Consider the following 17,555-nt stretch of genomic DNA (forward strand, 5'->3'; position numbering starts at 1 on the left):
TAAATATTATTTTCAAGATTTCATTTTAATACAATTTATTTTGTTTCTTTTAATCATGTTTAAAAATATTGAAAGCAAACAAAAAATTTTTTTATTAAGTGATACATTAAACAACAAGAAACAAATTTAAAGTTTTATTTTCTGATTGTAAAAAAAATAAGCTATAACTTTTTATCTATGCTTTTTTATAATTTTAAGATCAATTTGTTTTTTGAAACTATGTTATAATGCATCAAAAAATGCATATATTTATCTAAATATTTGAAAAAGGGACAAGCAACTAATACTCTTTATAATTATACATAATTTTAATTTCACTTTCTATTAATCGCAATATAAAAACATGGAAGACCATTAAATATTATTCCAGTTTAATTTTATTAAAGGTAAAAGTCAGATGAAATTTTAGTGTTTACTTATAACAACACTATTTAATAAATAAAAATATTTTCACAGTAAAATTTATGAGCACTAAATGAAAAAACCCAATTTTCCCCGTGTTTTTTCAAATAAAACCCAATTTTCCCCAGGTTTTTTCAATAAAACCCAGGAGGGTTGGGTTTTTTCAAAAATCCCCGGGTTTTTTCAAACTCTGAATATAGCGAGCCTCTTTTACAGAAATCATTTTAAAACGTTTTTCCTTTTTGTTCTAAAATGTTTATTTTTATTCCCTTTTTAAATAAGTTAAAAAATCTTAATTATTTTCTCCTTTTTTTTATGAATTAAATGCCTATCACTATTCAAAATTACGAGTAAACATAATGCACAACATTTCAAGCATATTTTATGCCAATCATGACTTAAAAATATCATGACTGACATGAAAATCATGACTGACTGGTAAGTATAAAAATCTCTAATATTCCCATGTGTATAATTTTTAGTAACTTAGGTAACAATTATCATGAAATTTATTTTCGCTGAATCTACTGGATTTTTTACCTGTCTATTTTGGCAGCTATGAAATAGCGATGTGTTATATTTAAATTGCTGAAAATATGAATTGTTATATGTGATTTTTAAATTTCGTAAATAAAAAACACGATGCGTGGTTTTCGAATCGCGTGTATACCATAGAGTGGTGTATACGAACCGAGATGTGTGGTTTTTAAATTGCGAGAAGTCTCACAACGTATGATTTTTAAAACGCGTGAATATGAATCGCGATGTGATTTTAAATCTCGTGAATACGAATCGAGATGGATGATTTTTAAGTCTCATTAATGTTAATGCGATGTTGCAATTTTAAGATCCCGTAAATACGAATTACGCTATGTGACATTTAAATTGCGATAAGAATCAAAACGTATGATTTTTAAAACGCGTAATTACGAATCGCGATATGTGAAGTTCATTTGATTTGTTAGTCACCTAGGAGTGCGCCGAATTTGGATGTGCGCAACGTAAAAATATATTGGATAACTTAAATTTTATACTAATAAGGTTGAGAGAAATTACATGGTTGAGACAAATTACATTAAAAAATATAAAATGAAATAGAAAAGAGAGAGAGAAAGAAACATAAATTGCTTGTTTTGCACATAATTTTAGCCACGGATTTGCCCGAAACGGATTTGCACATGGTAAAAATTATATAAATTTACAAAGAACATTTTTAGTAAATTTATTTACAATAACATTCAAGTAACTCAATGATTTTATATAGAATTTGATTACTTCAGTTGGGTATCCATTGCTTTTTTTTTTTTTTTTTTTATCAAATTTTGAAGAAGTTTGTCTACTTGTTTTTTGGATAAATGAACATACATTCCTAAATTTTCTCTTAATTTCATTCATTTGATTGAAAATGGTTTTGAAATAGATGTTTATAGAAACATAAGAATTCAAAGTAATTAGTTTATTTATATTAAAATCAAAATCTGTTCAACAAAGTAGTTATAGTACCAAAATAAAAATAATTAAAATTAATGTTATCATAATAATTACGAAGTAAGATTATTTCCTCGGGGAAAATATCATTTAACATAATTGTATAATCTTGAAAATTGAAGATAATTAAATCATCAATGATTCTAAAATCAAATTTAATATTAAGAGTATAATTTTTTCTTAATAGTGTAAAAATAAGTTAGCTAAGAGAGTTGAAAAATTAGATAGTTGTAGTACTTCATTAAATTGAACAAAAATATTTTTTCCACTGTGAAGATAATTATTAAAAAAGACAAAAACTAATTAAAATTTTCCAATAATCTAAATCGCAATTAGAGCTATTTTTAAAATTGTAGTAGTAACTCAAAAGAACATCTTTTAGTTTAGAAAGGGGAATCCTATTTGAAAGATTCTGGAAATCAAAAGGCGCAATAGAATTAATCTTATTTTGTGAAATAAATTCTAAAATAGGTTGATTATTAGTGAAGTGTTAATAATTTAAGTAGTTAGAGAAAATAGTGCAAGGTTAGGTTAGGTAAGTATTAGACCCACATTCACATGTGGATCTAATACTAATTTAGGACTAATAATTAAGTATAAAATATATTGCAATATTAAAAATTAGATCTCAAAATATAATATTTAATTTCTTACATGAAGCTAAAAAGGAAATTAATGATGATATTGTCATTTATATTACTAAGCTTCATATTTTTACTACTTTTTAACTCCTTACTCAAAAGTTCAACAAAGAATTTTTTACAGAAGATCGCATAATTTTTGTTAGCTCGGTGTATGGGGTAATGACAAAAACATTTTTGTAGTTTCTTAATTAATCGATCAATAGTAGAAAAATTTGCTGAAATGTTACTGTTATTTAAATTTTCCTTGTTATTGAAAACAAAGTTTTTAAAGTAATAATAAATAGCCCATTTTCATTATGCTAACATACCTAAAGAGAATCAGTTTAATATTTTTGAAAAACTGAGTAGGTTGAGAATTTATTAAACTTAAAATATTTAAGATGTAGAACATATCGATTTCAGACTACAAAAAGAAAATTACTGCATGCTTTGATACCAAACAATTTTGCCGTATAGTCATTTAAATTATTTTTCAAGATAAATGTATTAAAATTGAAAGTGTTAAATGTGAATGATTATGAAATATTAAAAAAGCCTGATTCCGTGCTAGAATCTTTGTCAAAGTATGTGGTGATGCATTAGATCTGCAAAATTTTTTAGAATTATTTTTAGATCTCATATTAAAATTTTAACTTTTTATTTTAATAAAATGGGTAATAATACAAACCAATGCGGAAATTCTGTGCAATCATAGGACCCTTTAACACTCCCCCTTCTTCGTCCCTTTCTAGAACTCGAATTTCATTGGGTAAAAAGTAAAGGAGCGTTTTCAATTGGACATCACGTAATTTATCACCAAATAACTCTTGAGCTCTGCCCTGAGATTTTTCACATTCTGCCCTGAGATTTCGGTTACATTAGTTTAGTTTTATAGCTAAATCGTCATGCATCCAGCACTTGTTAATTTCAACCGCTACAGCGGTTTTGGCTCGATTTTAAGCGATTTCGCTTTATTAATAGAGATTTTGCAGTTTTACTGCCTAATTATAAAACCTGAGGATAAACCTCTTTGTCCCAAATGCGGCTGTTCAACTCGAGTTGTTAAAGACTCGAGAAGCAAAATTGGATATTGTTTCCAATGTACTAAACGCGGAAGAAAAGTGGATCCATGTAATGGCAAAGTCAGCCCAACGGATAACACTTTCTTCGAAGGATGTCGGATACCAATCGAAGACGTTTTCATTATAATTATCGAATTCGTTTGTAAAGAACGAATAACTTCAGTTTTAGAGCATCTAACTTTATTTAGACGATCGACGCAAGGGCAAAGGTTAGGAGGTCCAACTAGAAAACCAACTACGACCGTGTCGACCACAACTGTAGTCGATTATTTTAGTTATTTAAGAGAAGTAGCTGAAGTGATAGCCTCCCACAATTACCATCAATTAGGTGGAGAGGGTAAGATTTCATTCATTCAGGGTAAGATTCATTAAGATTGCAGCAGGTAATTATATTATTTACAACTCAAAGTTCTTGTTTTTTTTTTTTTTTTTTTTTTTTTTTTTTTTTTTTTTTAATTTTACAGACAAATTACTGCGACAATACATGGCCCTACATTTTTACCGAAGGATAAGGCTCGACGAGGTCGAAACTTTAGGCGAAAAAATAGACAGATTCCTGCGAGACATCGCCCTTGTCTACCCGGGGTATAAGGACGGACACCGCGTCGATGGATTGAAACTCCTGGAGATGGAAGTTCCCACACCTGAATCCGAAGGGATTGAAGCACTTATGCCTAAACCCAAAAAGCCTAAAGTCATCGAACTCAGTGATGACGACGATGTTCCATTTGTAGATGACCCTGAAGATGCAACGTGGACAGAAGCTGATTGGTGATATTTGATGTAATTATTAGGATTAACCTTACCATGTTTTTTTGCTCTAGATTTCATGTAAATTTAACATGGTTTAAATTATTACTTTCAGCTTATTTACAGGGAATTAGCAGAAGAGGCAATCAGAAAGGAGGTAAGTAAAGAAAAAGAAAAAAAAAAGAAAAAAAAGTGTGTTAGTGGTGGGGCAGACGCCACTTCACACAAAAAAAAAAACTTTTTTGGCGCAACAGGTGAGGGGGGTCCTCGTCCCTTGCGCTGGAAGCATGTTACAGTCAAATACAAATTTGCTTATCTGTTTGATTTATATAGCTTTTGAACACAAAATTTTAATTTATCTAAACCTTTCTGACTGTAACATGTTACTGACGCCTCACCAAAATGTAAAAATTTAGAATTCTTTTTACACAAGCCTCTTTTATTGGTATTTTAAAATGTTCAACCATATCAGATATTAAAATTCTTAATATTTCAAATGAAACAATCTTTTTGGGAAAAAATTGGAAATTTTAAGACGTTAGTTAAATTAGAGTAAAAAATCAGAGAAATAAAGGTGATAAAAATAAATTTCAATCTTAGATTGCAAAATTTATTCACGATAATGTTACATCTTTGACAATATGTTTTTTAGAATTCATAACATTTCGAACAAAATTAGGAAATTTACTGAAATGTAATTTTCCTTCAAACTAATAATAAATAAATAATAATGAAAATAAAATTCTATGATGCGAGGGAGAAATCAGATAATCCCTTAATCTAAACAAAAATGAACATACATTAGGAAATTTATATATGAAAGACATTCCTATTTTAAAGCATTCCAATAAGAAATAGAAAAGTGCTTCAATTTAATTAAAGTTTTTTCGTTTAAATTAAAGTTTCTTTTTAAATTATTGGCAAGTTTTGATTAGAGGAAAACTTACCTGCTAGCTAAGAAAAAAATCTTGTTAAGAAAAATAAAAGCAAATAGAGGTTTGACAATCACTCTATTATTTCGCCATATTCTTAAAAATATTTTGAAAATTTATTACCTATCAGACTATATTTCAGTGGTTTCAAACCAGGTTAAGTAAAAACACTTTCTTATACGCAATGATATTCATATTTTAAAGTTTCAGCCATAACAATGACCGTGACTGTTTTATTCTACTTTCCAATTCTAATAGTAGACGACAATTTTAGAATTTTCAATCCATAAGTTTTTAGACTTCAGTTTAAAATGGGAATAAAAATTATATGCATTGAAACTAAATTTTACGAAAAAATATAACTGTTCATCTTCTATATCTGAAGACGAAATCAATAAAAAATTCTATTACCATTTCTTAGAGATGTAAATGGATGATGAAACAAACCTACCATGTGTAGCGTCATGACTGCATTTCGTGATGAGGATGAGAGGCTTACGAAGCATTCTATTATTTCGCGTTGTCACCACATTCTTAAGAAAATTTTAAAGAAAAATTCCCCCGACGCACTGTCACATCGTCTCATTAATGAAATCATAAATAAATTATATTCCCCGATACAATGCGATGATTAGATAATATTTAATGTTTTTGCGATAATAATGTGCATTAGAATTACTATACAATTTACATTAAGGATTTTTTTTCTTTCCTTTTTTTTTACCTTTTTTTTCTGTTTCTTCAAACTTTCTTGCTCAGAAGACTGGATTAAAACTGCTGAAAATGATTATTCCTAAAATTTTGTATATAGTTATAATAAGTTATGTAAATTTAATTTTAGTGTGAAATACTGGTATATTATAAAGCAAAAACAACATAAAAATTCCAAATAATGCCAGATAAAAAAGTCAGCTTAAAAATTGTCTATTGCCTAAGAACTTCGAGGTATTTTCTATTAACTGTGATTAATTAAAACTCTCCGAGAAATCACAGAACATTACTTCAATTGTTTTAATAGTCTAAAATTGGTTGCTTAGCAAGCGAGTAAAATTAAGCATTCCTTTCTTGAATCAGTCGATGGGTTATCAAAAAGCAGTTATAACACATTATTAAAACAAGTCAGTAATTCATAGTTGATAAAAAAATAATTAAAGTCATGCAACAAGACAATTTCTGAGCATAAACTATTTAAAAAAAAAAGTAAACAAAATTTTTTTAAATTTACACGAATTTTTTTTTTCAAACCTAATCATTTGGCAGCTTTTTTTCCATAATTTAAACTGAAAATTATTAGAACAAGAGTATTTAAAGATACATTTTTTAAAAAAAGAAACTTTATTTAAAAAATGATTTTAGAATTTAAAATAAATTAAAAAATTTAATAATATACCTTCTTAAAAAATGAAAACTTATTTATAAGTCAGTAGTATAAATACAGTTGGGAATAATTCTAACAAAGTAAATAATTTGAATGGAAAGCACAATTAAACCTATAAACACAGATAATTTAATCAGTGTGTTATTATTATTTAAACAGTCAGTTATTTATATTTTTTAAATGGAATATGAGTATGAATTCCAGCCAAAACTATACAATCAAGCGGGTTATTCGATTAAAAGGGGAGTGCAATATTCAATCTTAAATTCTCAATTTTCGCGAAACTTTACTTTTTAATAGTATTTAATGCATAGTATAGCATTTTGATTAAATAAACTAAGTTTTATGATCAATAAACAATTATAAATGATCTGTGCAGGGCCGGATTTAAGCTTGGTGAGGCCCTAAGCTACTGAAAATGATGGGCCCTTATAAGTTCAATTCCATTTCTATACACCTAAAGTAAACTATCATTATTTTTTATTATTGAGTATTAACATTATATTATTAAAAAATTTGCTAATATTAGTTTATTGTTAAATATATTAATTGAGATGAGACTATTATGTAGAACCTTTCTTTTATTACACATATTTTTTGAACGAGGGAAAAAAGTTACAAAAGAAACACATTTTAAGCACAGAGTGAAAATTTGGCGTGCTGGGCCACTATATATTTAACAGAGTTTTTTTTTAGATTCATTTTGAATATATTTTATTTGCAATTTTTAATGATTTTTTCGCGAATTTTTTTCTCAATTGTTTTTTTTTTTTTTTACGTTACAAAATCTATAAGACTTAGAAACATGAAATTTTGAAAGTGCGTAGAAAATATGCAAAGAGTTAGAAAGAAAACAAGAAAATACAATTTGAATATTAGTTTTATTTTTTTTTATAAACAACCGACCCAATTTCGAGTTACCACTACTAAGATTCAACTCCGTGGTCTTGTAATTTTGAAAACAATCCAGAAGATGAGAGAACTGCTAGATTAGTACCCAGAGGTATTTCTTTGTTAAGAGAACTTGGATGACTTTGTGACCCCGACAAATTAAACATGCACCAGTCACGATTTTATACATGGGTATTCTTCTGCCGGCTGAATTCAAACTCCCATTCTCACGAGCACGAGTCCAACGCCCTATCAACCAGGCTATCCCGGCCACATTTATTAGCTTATTTTATAACAGTCGTTGAACAGTCGACCCAATTTCGAGTTTACCACTACTAATATTCTACTCCGTAGCCTTGTCATTTTGAACCCAATTCAGCAGCCCCTGGAGCAGGTGAGGGCCGTTACATTAATACTGTTTGTAAAAATAAAAAGACCATTTTGTAATTTGATATTATTTAATTGATGTTTATATTGAAAATATTTCTTCATTATTTATTCAATTCTTTTTAATTATTTTAAGTACATTTGTTAAATTTTTGTGCAAGAAAACAATTGTCATTATTTATGTAAATTTTTGGCTTACATTTTTAAGGATATATTAAAGGGTCTATTAAATATCAGAGAGAATAAATGTCATACGAGTTTAAAGTATCAGCTCTGCTCTTGATGGTGTATAGTGGCTAGGATGTGAAAGAGCAACAGTCCCGGGTATCCAGCCAAAACGAGCATTCGACATATCAATGGAACACACTAAAGCCTTATATCAATTAGCAATTAGTTTTAGATAATTACAATTGTAGAATAATTAGCTTATTATAGAATTAAATGTTTTAAAAGACAAATATCTGTTAATGTTTAACATTTAATCAACGAAAAAACAACCTATATTGAAATCTAACGAATTTATTATTTTTAATTACTGATAAAGTTTGTGACAGAAAAAAAAAATTAAAGTATAATAGATTTCAGAATATTAGAAACACCTTCTAGTTATACCATTACAATCAAATAGGTTTCGATGTCTTTCATCACGATCTCATTAGTGATTCAGCATATTTCGATATCATTTTTGTTTCGTTCTTACTTAATATTAATTTGTTTGCGACAGTTAATTTGTATACCTCTTTTACTACACTTTCGAGGAGTTTAAAAATATAATATTGAGGATTTTAACTTTTTTGTGTGCCTCTTTTATTACGCCATCATCACACCCACACGCAATTGTCTACTCTAAATAATGCTATATAGAATGTGATAGTAAATTAAACGTGTGTAGTTATTTAAATTCTTATTCAAAAGTATTAGTTAATTTTTTTTTTGAACTCACAATTTCTGTCCTTTTTTAGATATTTTAAAGTGCTACTTAAAACTGCTGCATATCACATGAAAGCATTAAATACATCATTTGTACAATTTTAAAGTAAAATAAAAGGGAATTCTGATCTTTAGAAACAGATATTAAATAGATGGGGCAAAAAAAAACTTTTTTACCTTTTAAATTAAAAAATTGTTTAAGTATAAATAATTTATTAATACTCAAATTGCTTGATATGTTTCCAACTATTGACAGCGAAGTTTTTTGTTTTATTCAGTCATTTATTTATATTTATTTTTATTCAGTCATTTATCCGACAATATAAAAAAGAGAAAAAATGCACTTCCGGCTTCTGAGGGCCCCAGCTCCGAATAAAACTGAAAAAAAGAGAGGGGAAAGTAGGATCTGGGGGCCCTTGTCATCTCGGGGCCCCAAACTACAGCTTATTTAGCTTATACGTAAATCCGGCCTTGAATCTGTGTTAGCATCAAAAACTGTAAATACCATTTAAAGTTACATAAAAATTAATCAATGTTAGTGAAAAGTATAATATATATATATAAATATATATATATATATATATATATATATATATATATATATATATATATATATATATATATATATATATATATATATATATATATATATATATATATATATATATATATATATATATATATATATATATATATATATATATATATATATATATATATATATTATATCTACTTATTTAAACGTTAGAAAAAAATTTTAGGGATCAAATTTAATTTAGATTTTACTCTCACCCTATTTATAGTTCTCACATAAATATTAACAATTACTTCAAGAAATCTCGACGCCTTGAAACATTCAAGTTTATTGATTATTTTAATTCCTATAATATATTTTTTGAACTTGTGGTACACAAAAACTATTATTTCATGAAGAAGAAAAAAAATTGATCTTCAAACAAATTTTATTATGAAGGTTTAGGGTGAGAGGGCAATAAAATTTTAAACTTATTTGCATTTACGAAACCAGTTAAGAGTATTTTGTTCGAATTTTTTTCTTCTTTTCTTATTCCATTTAAATATTATAATTTATCTTTGCATTTAAATTCATTCTAAAATATGGATTTTCATGGATATACACTACATCAACTTTTATCCTTTCCCCGTCGATATGATAATCCCCCTTGTTCCCCGCGAAAAGCTTTCGTCATCCACTCCTAAGCGTTAATTGGAAGAAATATATCACATGCTTCTTTGGCCAGTATCCCGCCTAAAGCAGAATTTCGGATATTCTGATTGGTTCAAAAGGAAAAGAGCGCCTTTTTCCTTTTATTTGCATCATCAAACAATCATTGCTGTTAATCGTCTTAGTGTAATCTATTTTTGTCGAGTTAATATATTGATTAATAATTAATATTTCGATAAATAACACGTTTCCCTAATTTAAAAAGCGTTAGTTAGTTGAGATTTAAAATTAAGTTATGAATTTTCAGTTTACGAATATTATTTTTATTTATCTTTTTTTCCTCCTGTGTTACTTCTTGTAACGTAAGTTTCCTTCTTTATTTTACGAAAATGTCATTACGTGTAAATAAGGCGTAATGTTTCACAAATATACTGTATCTTCTCTTTATTATGTTATTATTTTGAGATTTAAAAATAAATTGTGGATAGATACTGTATTTTTATTTATTTATTTTTACTCCGTTTTTATGCCTAATTATGTAAGTTTCTTATCTTTATATTTTGAAAATTTTATAAAAGAGCAACATTAAGAATTTAGAACTAATACAAGTTAATTTCAAATTTAGGTTTTAAATAATCACCAGTTATCTATTAATTTTTCGTAAATATACTGTATCTTCTCTTTATTATGTTATTATTTTGAGATTTAAAAATAAATTGTGGATAGATACTGTATTTTTATTTATTTATTTTTACTCCGTTTTTATGCCTAATTATGTAAGTTTCTTATCTTTATATTTTGAAAATTTTATAACTTGTAAATAAAACGAAATATTTCTTTATTTTTAATTACTGTTGTTTTCAAAAGTTTAACATTAAACATTTAGAATTATTATAAATTAGTTTAAAATTTATGCCTAGAAGAATCACCACTTATTTACCTATATATATATATATTTTTTTAATGTCAAAAAAAATCTTTTTAGAATGATTAAACACCGAAGAAAAAAATTATGCATTAACAATAATTTGTTTTCATATTAAAAAAAAATTACTCATTTAAATAAATTAATATAAAATTAGAAATTCCTTTGTGGAATTTAAATCCAATCTTTATTGTATCATATATGTAGTTATATTTTTTAATTATAAAAATAGTTGAATTCAGAGTACAGTAGAGTATATTATATAAAAAAAAAAAGTGAAATTAGTACGTTTGCTGAACCTTTATTTATAATTTCAACATGGATTACTCTCTTCAATGAAGATTCCAAAAGTAAGTCTTTATTTATGTTTATCCTATGATTTGCTTTTCTATTATTCTTGTTTCTTTTATTTTTTGATTTTATGCTTGTACTTGTTTATTCCCGTTTTAACATTCCGCATGCGATTTTTTTTTATCTTCCTTACCCGTTCTTTCGATTCTCTACCCGTTCCTGATATCACGACGGTAACACCGTTCTTTTTCGGTCCTCTCCTCTTAGAGAGCGCCTTTTCTTTCCCCCATCTTCCCCCTTTCCGTCGTGATGTCATGATCGGGTTTCTCTTTTTCCTCCTACCCCTTGGCGACCTATCTAAATAGGTCGCCAAAAAATTTGCGGCACTTGGCCTTGCCGTAGTTATGATAATCATCCCTTTTTATCTGTTCTGATAACTCATTCTTTCTATTATTTTTGTTTTCTTCCTTTAAGTTCAACTTGTTATTTGGCATGTTTTTTTGGTAACCCTAAATTAATCATTTCTTCTAATTACAAATGAAATGACATTTAAATTATTTCAATGTTGCTATTCATCTTCATTATTTAGTATATTGTTATTTTACCATTTTTTACAAAGTTTTGTCTATAAATTGTCTATGAATGGTGTTTTCAATATAAATGTAAACAATAACAATCTCCAACTCAATACTTGCTACTGCTTATTCTGCTAGGCTATATTTTCAAACTGATAATTTTGTTTTTAACAAAAGAAATAAATTATATAATTTTTAAGCTCAAATCTGTTGTATTTCATAAGATAGTAACGATAAGTAATTCTGGTGAGTAAGAAGTGAAAATTTGTTTTATTTCTTTAGAGATGCATTGCGAAAAAGGTGACATGGTTGCTAGATTTTGAATAACTCCCTTTTTTGGCAATCCTGATTTGGCCTCTTTCAATTTGTTTATTATTGTTTGTTCTTGTTGCAAGCTGTGCATCATCTTACGTTAGTGTTAGCACCTTTAGCATTGTAAACACAAGTAATAAGTAATCAAATACCACGTTTGCAAGAATCACAATGTTCTCTTGCAAGTTCTCAAAACACAATGATCGCGTTGTGAGCCAAATGGCTTTAAAATACACCCGAAACAGTAACCTGGAAGTATAGGCGTATAGAGCTTGCAGCGTTCCCTTGTGTAAAAAATGCGGTCCATAGGGATTTTTAAAATTAGAGATACTTAGCCAAGTAAATAACCAGGCAAAAGGGCTGCAGGTTTTTTTTTCCGTCCTAGTCTGAGTAAATTGCAGCATTTGCTGCAATGAATTCAATTTTTCTCCTTATATGATTGTTCATAATCAATCTGTCTTAAAATTAATAAAAAGTTGCAAAGTTATCTAACTATTATATTAAATTTAATCAGGCTATCAATTTTAACTGCTGAAGATAATTACATTATTTTCACTATCTCAGTAATTCATATCTTTTTAAAAATAGTTCATAAATTATATTTATATAAATATTAGTTAAGTTTATTATTTAAAAAAGAATCATATGGACGCGATCAAAATGTCTATATGTGTAACTAATTTTATACAGAATAGTGTCTACATTTTCTCATTTTAATGTCATTGTTTCAAAAGCAGTTATTAGAATTTCTCCTGCTTAATGCTTAGTTTCATGCTCACTACTTAGTATTTCAAGAAATACTTTTTTTTAAAAAAATATTGAAAAGTTAATAAAAGTATTGAAAAAAGTTATTGAATCTGTAAGGAGTTTATTTTCTTTTAAAAAGTTCTTGTAAATATATTTGTCATTATTCACCTCTTGCATTGTGAAGCTGGTTTAAATATATGCGTTTACATTTTAATTCTTAGTTTACTTTTATAGATATATTTTAGGTAGGTATCTTGTGTTTCATAATATGTATTTTTTGACGGGGTTAAAAAATATTCAATGATCTCTTAAGATAAAATATTTAGTGCTTTAAAAGGCATATAAAACTTACTTGTAGTTGATCTGCATATTTTCTCAATTATTAAATTTTTGTTAACATTTTTAACTGATAATTGTGGTTGAAACATTTAATTAGTATTTACATATTTGTATTTTTACAAAAAAAATTGTATGCTAAATTTTAGTATTGTCTTTTTCTTGATTCTCCAAGAGCTCGTTCTTTTACAAGGATAGATTTACGATAAACTATTTTCAGAATGAAATTTTGTTTTCTTTAAAATAAATTTTTATTAATTATATCATTTACATGTCAATTTGCTTTTTTAAAATATTTTTATTTGTATAATTTTTTTTCTTTCTCATAGTCTGCTAGATTGCAAAGTCTTGATGGAACTGATTTTAAAGAACGTACAAGACAAGCTATTCGTCACATCATGCCTGATGATGTTGTTGAACTCTAAAGCTGGATGGGCAATAATGAAAAAAAAGATTTTTTGGTTACAGAGTGTCAGGTGCAATTATTGGTAATATTTAATCCCTGTTTATATATATATATATATATATATATATATATATATATATATATATATATATATATATATATATATATATATATATATATATATTATTCCATTTGTAGTTTGACAGTATATAGTTAAAATTTGTGTTGCTAAAGTTGCCAAACTTTTTAATATACTATAAATTTAGTATTCCATGAATTTTCAAAGAGTTTATAAATTTCAAACATTGGAATAATTTATGAGTGTGTTGTTTGAAATAATATTGTTATTAGTATCACCATCTTCTTTTCCAGTCATAGTAGAATGGTAATCATACGATACTTCAGTTATCCAACACTTTTTTTGACTTGCGCTTGTGTGTACTAATAGCTTTATCATTATTACAGTTGTTGTTACTAGATTATTCTTATAACAATGAATCAAACATGTATCAAATCATTTTATTTTTTGTGAACTAGTATTAAGTTACGTATGATGGGCAATTGAAAAAGCAGCTTAACAAGGTTACCCCATAATATTTTCCCTGAGAGTAACAGAAATCTGGGCTTCTACTAATTTAGTTTGAGATACCTTTTTAATAGGTTCTGAAATAATTTTATGTTTATTCATGAAAATACCTACTGGTTTGTTTATATTTTCTTTTTGTTATGTTTTAGAAGCTGTTTGCAGTGTTTTCACATACACTAAAGTAAATGAAGTTGGAAGCATTATTAGAGGCTGGTTGCGCCATGCTAAAGAAAGAAGAGTTTATTCTGTAAAAAAATTAAGGAAATAATAGTGTAAATAAAAGTTTCACTTATGTGATTCTAATATTGTTTATTTTTTTCTGTTCTCATATTTATTTGCATACACTAAATTTATGCTGCAAAAAATAGATAAATCCTTAAAACAAGTTATTTTTAATATTTTCAAGATACTGATTTAAGTATGCCTTCAGCTAACAATTCTTCAGCAAAACATGGCAACAGCTGTTTTAGTTTGTATATAAAAACAGATAATTTTCTAATTTTATTTGTTTTTTAAATTGCATCATTGACACAATAACTAAACAATAAAGTATGTGATCCATAAACATCTATTTTGAGTTTTTGATAAAATAGTCACAACTTCATTTAAACTATTTATAATATAAAATGTTTTTTAGTAAGTTTTGCAGAAGAATGTAATGAGAATTATTTTGCCAATTAACTAGTTTCAACTGATCATACGAGAAATTTAAACATTAATGCGAAGTTCTCAGTATTAGAGCAACATTAAAATAAAAATTATTCATTATTTTATTATAAGATATTTAATATATCTACTACATTAAACAATATGAGCAATAATGAAGCAATCATAAATTACAATGTACATAAAAGATTCAATACGTCTCATAATTTAATTTAATAAGAAATATTCTTTCCTGAAAACTAACGCTAATTAGGAGAATGGTAACCTTCCTTGGTGTTCAAAGGGTACATTCAATTAGACTTTTTAATAATGGCCAAGTTTTTATTCCAAGCAATAGAAATGTGAAAACCAATTATCTTGCATATTTTTGTATTAAAATGATACATTATTCTTTTCTTTAGATACGTTTGTTTATTAACTGTTTTACTCCCTTTTCCTTTACTAATTTTCCTAAAAAAAATAGAGGAATAGCCCATTTTTCTGGAAAAATAGAGTGGTATACAAATTAAAAACTATCACCTTTTTTTTCATTTAGAAAACATTTTTCTGACCTCTAATTCAGTAAATTTAAAAGAAAAACCTTATTTAAGTTGCTAAAATTAATAAAAATTTCAAAGGTGAAATTTATTTCCAAAATAAGACACCCTCCTATTACTATCATACCATTTCCAACATGCATCCCACAAGTTACCTCAATCCTTACTAAACAGGTCTTATTATGTCCTAATGCCATCCTAAAGCGTTCTAAAGGTATCCTGAAACTGTCCTAGTTATGACATCATTAAGATATCTGCAGGTGGGACATTCTAACACGCAGATGACATCCGTAGGACATTTAGCGGTAAATATAGGACTTCCTCTGGAAGTCACAGAATCCTAAAGATGACAACTTTAGGATGTCATAACGAAGTCAATGTGCTGTATGGGTGGTCCTGCAATTCCCTCACATTGCGAGGGGATAGCGGAGGAGCACGAATTTGGTTTTCCAAGTAGAGCCACAAATGCTCTATTGGATTAAGGTTAGGTGAATTTGGGGGCCGAGACATGACTTGAAAGTCACTGGAATGTTCCTCGAACCAATGCATGACGATTCGACCCTTATGACATGGTGCATTATCCTGTTGGTAAACACCATACCCCGCAGGAAAAACTGTTGCCATGAATGGGTGAACCTGGTCTGCAACTATGTTCAAGTAGCTTACAGATGTCAGGGATTGTTGTATGAGGATTATGGGTCCTAATGTGCCCCATGAAAACATTGTTCCTGGGCGAGAAACCATGGCGAGTCCATTGTTATAGATGGAGGGTGGTCATAATATAATGGCTCTTCGGTGTATATATATACACTGGTGTGCAAAACTTAAGTTGTAACTTAACTTAAAACTGCTAGCTTAACTGTGCAAAACTTAAGTTGTAGCACTTGTTGCTTAATTAAGCAACAAGTGCGTTTTTTGTCATAACTCTACAAGAAATCATTCGATTGACATGAAATTTGAATATGATGTACATTATTTTGTACTTAAACGATGGTAAAAAAATAATGGCTCAGAAATGAATATAAAGCTTAAAGTAGGGTATGGAACAAAAAAAAGGCTTTATTTGACATATAGTGGCGTTACACATGATTGCCTGAAGAAGCGTAAGTACAACTGGCAGATGTTCCCTAGTATGGGATATGCCCCCCCTTACTGTAATTGTTGCTTGGCATCGTCTCTCCATGCTAAGCACCAGATTATTCAGGAGTTCTTGGGGTAAACGTCTCCATTCCTCATTTAACGCATCTTTCAGCTGATGGGTGTTACCAGGAGGATACTGTCGTGTCGCAAGACGTCTCCCTAAAGCATCCCACACATGCTCTATGGGATTTAGATCTGGAGAGTAAGCTGACCAATCCATTCGTGTGATATCTTCACTTTCCAGTAGCTCTTGAACATTAGCAGTGCGGTGTGGCCGGGTATTGTCATCCATAAAAATGAAGTCTGGTCCAATGGCCCCTCGGAACAGACTCACATGGGGTAGGATTACCTCATTGCAGTAGCGGTCTCCAGTTACAGAACCTCGGTCGAAGATCTGAAGCTCAGTCCACCCGTTCAACATAATGCCACCCCAGACGACAACTCCAGGACCACCGTAACGCTCTCTTTCCGCGTTGTTATTGGGATGAAATCGAGCTCCAACCTCTCTCCAGATCAACGGACGTTGAGAATCGCTTGTAGCACTGAAACGACACTCATCTGTGAAGAGGACGCGACTCCATTGATGAGGTGTCCAGGTTTCGTGTTCTCTTCACCACTCTAAACGGTGCCACCGATGGCTAACTTTTAAAGGTATGCAGCATTCAGGACGTCTAGCAAATAAGCCACCTTTGTGGAGGCGTCTGGCCACTGTAAATCTTGATACTTGTCGGCCTGTGGCTGTGCACAGTTGCTGAGATATGGCTCTCGCTGACTGAAAACGGCTTCTTTTCGCCTGGAGGACAATGTAACGGTCATCTCTTGGTGTTGTTTTCCTTGGACGGCCACCACCAACTTTCCGAACAGCTGTACCAGTAGTTTTAAAAGCATTCCAAGCACGAGAAACAACACTTTTGTTGATCCCGAACTCTTCGGCGACACTGGTCACACTACGCCCTCCTCTAGCTTCCCAATCATTCTTCCTCGAGTAA

The 17,555-nt window shown here is 28.8% G+C and overlaps 1 protein-coding gene and 1 long non-coding RNA gene across 5 annotated transcripts in view; both read left to right on the forward strand.

The window, feature by feature from the left end:
* LOC147816456 (uncharacterized) overlaps positions 1-14,527 on the forward strand; it is a 28,041-nt gene extending 13,514 nt beyond the window's left edge. The window contains exons 1-3 of one of the 4 annotated variants that reach the window (XR_015433800.1): positions 11,210-11,765; positions 13,562-13,708; positions 14,374-14,527. This is a non-coding gene — a long non-coding RNA (uncharacterized LOC147816456). The other 3 variants (XR_015433802.1, XR_015433801.1, XR_015433803.1) reach the window with 3 other exon arrangements.
* Positions 2,216-4,562, forward strand: LOC107457003 (uncharacterized). Its single transcript, XM_016075020.4, has 3 exons — positions 2,216-3,932; positions 4,060-4,378; positions 4,461-4,562. The coding sequence occupies exons 1-2, from the start codon at positions 3,419-3,421 to the stop codon at positions 4,368-4,370; spliced, it is 825 nt and encodes a 274-aa protein (XP_015930506.2). The 5' UTR covers positions 2,216-3,418; the 3' UTR covers positions 4,371-4,378; positions 4,461-4,562.
* Positions 14,528-17,555: the final 3,028 nt, after the last annotated feature.

This window comes from Parasteatoda tepidariorum, chromosome 1 (genome assembly GCF_982258835.1).
Source record: "Parasteatoda tepidariorum strain Cologne lab strain chromosome 1, Ptep-v5.0, whole genome shotgun sequence".
NCBI classification, from domain to species: domain Eukaryota; kingdom Metazoa; phylum Arthropoda; class Arachnida; order Araneae; family Theridiidae; genus Parasteatoda; species Parasteatoda tepidariorum.